This window comes from Arachis duranensis, chromosome 4 (assembly GCF_000817695.3).
Source record: "Arachis duranensis cultivar V14167 chromosome 4, aradu.V14167.gnm2.J7QH, whole genome shotgun sequence".
Taxonomy (NCBI): Eukaryota; Viridiplantae; Streptophyta; class Magnoliopsida; order Fabales; family Fabaceae; genus Arachis; species Arachis duranensis.
Window position 1 is genome coordinate 113,206,059 of NC_029775.3, and position 7,862 is coordinate 113,213,920.

At 29.4% G+C, this 7,862-nt stretch overlaps 1 protein-coding gene across 1 annotated transcript; it reads right to left on the minus strand.

Moving 5' to 3' along the window:
* Positions 1-3,701: 3,701 nt before the first annotated feature.
* LOC107486085 (UDP-glycosyltransferase 74G1) lies at positions 3,702-6,642 on the minus strand. Its single transcript, XM_016106632.3, has 2 exons — positions 5,904-6,642; positions 3,702-4,477 (listed from the first exon to the last, which is right to left on the minus strand). Exons 1-2 carry the CDS (start codon positions 6,564-6,566, stop codon positions 3,758-3,760), a joined length of 1,383 nt encoding a protein of 460 aa, XP_015962118.1. The 5' UTR covers positions 6,567-6,642; the 3' UTR covers positions 3,702-3,757.
* Between the last annotated feature and the right edge of the window lie 1,220 nt (positions 6,643-7,862).

The following is a 7,862-nucleotide window of genomic DNA, read 5'->3' on the forward strand; positions in this document are numbered from 1 at the left end:
ATCTAATCATATAACGATACATCAATAAAAAGAATTTCTTTTTACATTAATTACGTGAATGGTTATCCAAAAAATTAGATATAATTGTATGATTATATAAAATATTTTAAACTATTATAATATTAAAATTAAGCTCAATTATATATGCCTTAAAAAATATGACTTAAAAAATCTATTATATATTACTAATTTTACAACTAAAATGTGTCATATATCACTCTTTTATTGCAATTAAAATTAAATTTTTCACTCCAAAATTAAAGAGTTTTTTCCTTTTTCCTCTTCCTTTGTCTATCTCTCGTTCTTTTACCTACTATATCCCTTTTATATATCATTATCAATAACTAATTATAAATTTGACGATCAAATGTGTGGCATAACATTCTCTAATTATATTATAATTATAATTTGTTCGGTTGCTCGTTGGAAAGGTGAATCGGATGGAAGATGGGTTGTGAGCAACGGGTTGAAAGGAGGGGAATCTAGACTTAGGTGCAAGCTCCACGAGAGGAAGTGTTATCCTGATTATCGGCAGATCGGCGGGTAGGGGCCACCTGCAAGGACACTCCGATGCTAAAGTAAGTGTTCGTACAGTGCGGCAGCTAATTAAGGCAAGAGTGATGTACCTCTGAGGAGGGGTAGTCCCTTCCTATTTATACTCTGTACTCGGGTGGGCCTTTTCTCTTGAACCTGTCTGCATTGAAGGTTCTGTCAACTATCCAGGTCTTCTCAGTCGGGTATGAGGTGATACGCGGGGTCATCTTTACATGCAATCAAATACTCGTTGGATCGATGGTCCGTAAGTAGATCCTGACCCTTATTGGACCGGGTTGAAACACAATTAAAATATTGAAATTGAAATATAACTATAATATATATTATATATTATTAATTAATTTAATAACAAAAATATGTCACATGACATTCTCTTATTAAAAATGAAAAGAAATATTTTCTTCCAAAATTTATAATTTTCTTCCTGCATTCTCTTATCTACTACTCTCTCTTTTTCTATTTCTCTTTATTCTTCTCCCTCTATATATAATGTATATTTTATATTTTATATTTTATATTAGTAATTAGACAAATTAAAATATGTCACCAGATATTTTTCATTACAATTAAAATAAAATTTTTTCTTCCAAAATTAACAAATTTTCTCCTTCATTCTTCTTCTTTATCTTTTTCTCTTTTTTCTCTCATTCTCTATTTTTTTCTACCTTTCTATTCTAAAAAAAATAAAATTAACAAAATAATATAATTCAAATAAAAATTATTATTATTATTATTATAGTTTTTATTTAGTTTTAATTTTTTTTACCACTTATCTTTCTAATCTATATTTTCATTTTTCTTCCTTCAAATATTTATTACATATAATTTGGAGAAAATACTAATATTGTGATTAAAAGTTAGAATCAAAATTTAATTGTATAAAAAAATTAATTTTGAATTAATTTTATAACTAACAATATAAATATCTTTATATTAATATCTAATTATATTTTTATATATAGAGAGAAAAAATATTATTTTTAAATAGCAAGCATAAAAATTAATTATTTTTATTTGTGAAAGAGACTTAACACATAATCAAATATAAAAGTATACATGTTAAATTCTTTTAAATTTTAGATAACGAATGTTAAAATTAATTATTAGTAAAAAATTAAATTCTTCACATGAAAATAATAACTAAAAATCTTATTATTTATTTTTTTATCTACCGAGACTTAGTCTTCTTAGACGACAAAAATTTTTGTTTTCTACGACTTTTTTATAAATCTTTTGTAGCATAATTTATAATATCAGGATAAAATCGACATAATTTTAAAAGATTTATATTTGCATAATATTATTATGGATAAAAATACTAGTTTATAAATAAAAAACATCTGTGACTTCCTAAACTAATTTTTGGATTAAATTAAAATTGTCCCAAAGATAGAAGCAAGAGGTAGGAACACAGGTCTAACTAACCACTCGATGGGATTACGGGACAATATTGAACTGAGTTTTTAATTAGTTTCATTGAAGGCTTGTTTAGTTGTTAGTTTTGTCATACTACTTGTTAACTTGTTATTACATGGTACTATGGTATAGGGTGCACATGGTTGGCTAAAGTCGAATTTGATGTGATTCAGATTTGATTCGAAATATATACTGAATTTATTTATTAGATTCGAATCGAGCTATAATTATATTGGATGTCGGACCGTTAATATTACATTACGATGATACATTTTTATAAGGTAGCATGTAAAAATATCTAAATTTCTAAGACTCCAACCATTATTTAACATAGTAAAATTCACTTAGAAAAATATAATAAGAACCAACTCTTCTTCAAAATTAAAGCATAACCACAATCAATACTAAAACATAACCACAATCAATATTAATATTGTCTAATAATACCAAATATTTAAATCAATACAAATAACACAATATTATGCATTAGTCTAAAATCTTATGCATTCTAAATATAAAATATTAACTTACAATCTTATAATGACTAATATCACAAAATATTAAAGTTTACAATACTTAAATTCCACATAAAAATAGTCATGATCCATCACTAATAACACAAAATATTAATTGTGTATGATGACCAGACTACCAGGCCGACTTCGAGTGACCCGAGCTATGGCTCGGGTCCGACCCAAAATAATGACCGGATCTATTTTTGAGGCCCTTACCCGACACTAAACCCGATAAAATCACACCAAATTAATCTCAAAAGTGTTCGAGACCGGGTCGGGTCTTCGTACCACGCCGGGTCATATGCAACCCTACTATGGTAGGCCTAGGCTGTTCTATACACGTGAGGTTTTTCTTTCTTTTTTTTCCGGACCAGGATACACGTGAGATGAGATGTGTTTTTTTTTTTTTAATAAAAAAAATTTATTGATTAGAAACTGAAAATTAAGAATACAAAAATATATTATTTCAACTCAAATTGTAAGCTAAACCTGCAACGTTAAGCAATAAAATAATTAATTATATAACATTTAAAAAAAAAAACCTGCATATCACATTGCTAATCTTTGAATTTATAGTCACTCTCAAGGCCCTGTTCCTACTGTATATATAGCAGTGTTTGTCTATTTTCCGTTCAACATTACATTGCTACTATATGGTTCATGTACATAGAACTTTAATATCGAACTAACCCATGACAAAGACCCTAAAACTTGTAAGATTTCGAAAAATTCCAAAAGAAGTTCTATTCACACTTTCACACAATATCCCAAGGGGAAAAAAAAAAGCCAACAACCCAATATGAAATTGCTGCCTTTTAACACACATATCAAACCTCTATTAGTAACCAATTTAGATTAGTCCAATGCTCAGCTTACTCGCTGCTTAAGTAAGATTGAGGTTTGAATCCGGTTTTGTGCATAATATGCAAAACCTTAGTCTAATGGTTATGTTGGGTTAAAAGAAAGGGAGAACAAGATGAATTGAAGGGTGACAGGAAAGGGGGAAGGCCTCAGGGAAGGGCCTAAAAGGACTACATGGAAAGAAAAACTAATCTATCTTAAATCTATTTTTTTGTGTAGTTTTATATGTCAAGAATGGAAAAAGTCCACGAAAAATAACAAATTTATACCAAAACAACAACCTTATTTGATCCAAAAACATAGAAAAACATGCAAGTAGTTTTCTTACAACATACAAGATGGCCTAAGTTTTTTTTTTTTTTTTTGTCTAATAATAAACAAAGAAAGGAACAAACAAAGGCATATGAGACTTACAGAGAAAATAAGCTATTTACAAATTCAATAACATTTTTATGGGAGCTCCCACCCTCACTAGCAGCTTTTGTCATCAAAGTTCTCCACTCAATGGCATTTCTCTTTATCTCTTCCCCTTTCTCACTTTCCATCATTTCCTTTATACAATTGTTCAAATCTTCTCTTCTCACAATCCGCTTCTCATCAATTGGAACTCTAATTCCCACTTTCCAAACATCTTCAATATACTTTGCATTTGTACTTTGATCTGCCCATTTTGGAATTGCGATGGTTGGAACTCCTAAGCTCAAAGCTTCCAATACAGAATTCCAACCACAATGTGTCACAAAACATGCTATAGCCTCATGTGCTAGAACTTGCAATTGGGAGCACCATGTTACTATCAAACCCTTTTCTGATTTCTTTACAAAGTCTTTTGGTAATTTAGTCTCTTCAGAAGCTCTAACCACCCACAAGAAGTACCTATCACTATTTCTCAAACCATAAGCTATTTCTCTCAATTGTTCCTCATCAAAAGGAACCATGCTCCCAAATGACACATAAATAACTGACCCTTTTGGTTTATCTGCTAGCCATTCTATACAATAATCTTCACTTTTGAATTGTGCAACATCATATTCTTCATCTTCTTTGACTCTCTTATCCAAGAACTTAGATGGGATATTTGGTCCTATGGTTCTATACTTTGGCCAAATCTTTGTTGTCCAATCAACAACCTAAAACCAAACACATGCCAAAATTGAAAATTTATAGAAAAAACTAGCAAATAAGAAAATATCTATCTTTTTTACTTTAATTAATTAATTATCTTGCTAATAATAAAGAATAATTTCATTTTATAGTATAATTTATAAAATGCACTAGTTCTCTCTCTCTTACTCTCTCTATATCTCTGTTATCATTAACAACACAGTTAATCAATTTCTTATCTTCAATAATGAAATATCAAATTAAACACCATTTTATTAATCAAGTACTAATTTTACTTTTCTAAATTTTTCACTATATGCTATGCTGAAACGGTAAAACAAGATCCTAGATAGATGATGCCTATATAAAAACATTTTAGACTAAATGTTCATGGTGGGTTCTTTAAATTCACGGTATTCATCAATTTGGTTTCTCAAGGTCCAATTGCACTGCAGTAGTCCTTTAAATTGAGCTTCGGATGTTATAGTCATCCCTAGCTAGACTTTTTTCCAGCACTGAATCAGCAAACACAGTGATAATGTGGCACTCTCTTACTAGAACTGGTGTGAAACGACCATGTTTCTGTTTGACGCCAAATGAAGGCCGAAACAACGTCACTTTGACTTTTGTGGCATCTAAAACGGTTTTTACATGTCGTTTTGGCCTTCTTTAGACACTAAACAAAAACACCGGCATTTCACACCAGTCCTGCATGGTAAGAGAGTGTTACATCATCATTAGGAATCGAATCGAATTGGATATGGCCAACATTTCGATCCAATTTGCATTAAAATCATTGGATCGGATTCAATATCTATAGTTTTTTAAGTTTAGATCTCAATCGGATCGGATATATCTGCAAAACACAAAAATATTTTTAAGAGTTTATTTTTATTAAAGAATATCAATAAAATTAATTTTTTCTATTTTTTTAAATATGTTTACTCTTAAAATAATATTAAACATATTTTTTTAAATAATAAATTAAAATAATATAACATATATGATAATTATTAGTTAAAATAAAACATAAAAAAATATTTACTTGTTTATTTTTTTATTTTTATGGATACGCGGATACCTACACAAAATCCGCAATCCGATCGTATTAGTGTGCGGATCGGATCATATCCGCAATTTTCAGATCGGATTTGGATAAACAGTGAATATGCAGATCAAATCCAACCTATAAACACCCTTAATCATCACTATGTTTGCTAAGTTAGTATCAAAAAAGGATTCATGAATTATTATGGTGTCCGAAGCTCAATACGAAGGATCGGACCATTATAATGTAAGTAGATCTAAGGGATCAAATTAATGAAAATCTTGAATCTTAGGACCACTACAAGGAATTAGTCAAACATTTTAGTATACAAAACTAAATTCTTGTATAAATATTCAGATGGATGGAATATATGAGATATATACACACAACTTCTTAGCTCTTACCTCCTTATCAAGCTCATAGATTGCATTGCAGAAAACCCAATCAGCTTTGTCCAAGTTGGAGAATTGACCCTTTAGCATCTCAAGCACAGGTCCATCTTCTTCATATGTCAAGAAGAAAGAAGGCAAGTCCCCAAGTTGAAGTTTAGGCATAGAAGGAAGTGAAACCTCATCCTCAATTACAGGAACCTTAATCTTTCCCAATTGAACATGATAGAATATGCTATTCACAGCCATATTATGAGTGAAGTAAGAAGCACCAACTATGCTAAATCTTTTGGCAACATCTAGTGCCCATGACAGAAATGAATTATAGATTATACAATCTACAGGGTTTCCTAATTTAGCAAGCTTCTCTAGAAGATCAACGAGACTTTGTGGACCAACTTGCCAAAAACGTTGTATATAGGCATTGTAGCTTCCACCAGCTTCTTGAATACCACCATTGTCACACCCATCAGAGATTGATTCAAGTGATATAGAAGGAGGCAAGTTGTTATTATTGTGCAAGTTCTTGATGAAGAAACGTGTGGTGGCTAAGGTTACTTTGACTCCTTCATGTACCAAGAGCTTGGAGAATTGAAGCATGGGGTTTATGTGACCTTGAAATGGATATGATAAGACCAAACAATGGGGTGGTTTTCTGGCTATAGTTTTCTCACCCATTTTTCTTTGAAGAGCTTCTTCAGGGTAGGTAGGGGTTTGATGAGAAATTGGGATTTGGGAAATATTGATGTATCAAAGTGAGTATGTGCATGTGTAAAGTAAGAAAATATAAGTTGTTTAATTAATTTATTAAATTCTTAAGGAGAATCATTGCATACGTGAGCATTCCTTTTAAAGTTAATAATTATGTTTTTAAAAAATATTTTTTTTAAAAAAATTATATTAAAAATATCATATTTCTGTATTGTAAAAACTGCAAATTTTCTAAGCCACCTTAACTTACCAAGCTATTTTCTTAACATAAAGACAAAATACCCGTGTTGTAAAAAAAATTTTAAGTATCAAAATTTTTTACAGGTATCAAATTTTATTTTTTCACGAAAAATTTAGACGATGATATTTTGACACCAACAAAAATCAGATACCATCTAAAAAATATTTGAACCTCACAATTACACCTAAAAGTAACTCAATTTCAAATAAACTTCTCAACAATTTTTTTTTTGCGGTACCCTGTAAAAAAAACAAAAACTAATCTAAAGAGTCAAAAACCAACTTATACATAGAGAAGGGTCCAACATGAATAAGTTTATTTTCTTTCCTTGTGTCTATCCAAACCGCCAATTTTATAGACCACCGTAACTTGTCGAGCTGCTTCTCCGGCATAACATAAAATAGTACATGTGTTGTGAAAAAAATTACGTTATGAGTATCTCTATAAACTTAAATTTGTACCGTATAATTTATCTATATATATTTTTTTTTTGAAAATAAATAAATAATTTTTAAAATATCACCTAATATATCTATAAAAGTGTCATTAACATATATGTGATATTTATAGTAAGTTTTTTTTTTCGATTTTTTGTTGACTTATTGTATGTAAAAAAAAAAAACTTATTAAACAATATACTTCAATTAAAAAATATATAAATATTGATTGAGCAAAATTAAGTACGACAAAACCATTCTAATCTCTTAAAATTTTGTTATAATAATAATGAATTGACACGACAAGTGCGTGAGACATTTTGGTTTAATTATAAACAAAACAATAGTAGAAACATGAGTGGCAGCCAGTAGGAATGAAGATGAAAAAAATTTGTTAAGTAGAATACACTGAATTGGGGATTCTATCGCGTATAATTGTACATACTTTAATTGAAATAGCTTTGATATGCTCTAAAATATGAGAAGGATATTCTCTAGAGTATAATATACTAATATCTTGGGAATTTTTTCTATTATAAATTTTTTTAAAAATATTTTTTTTAAAAATTAATCCAACTTTATATT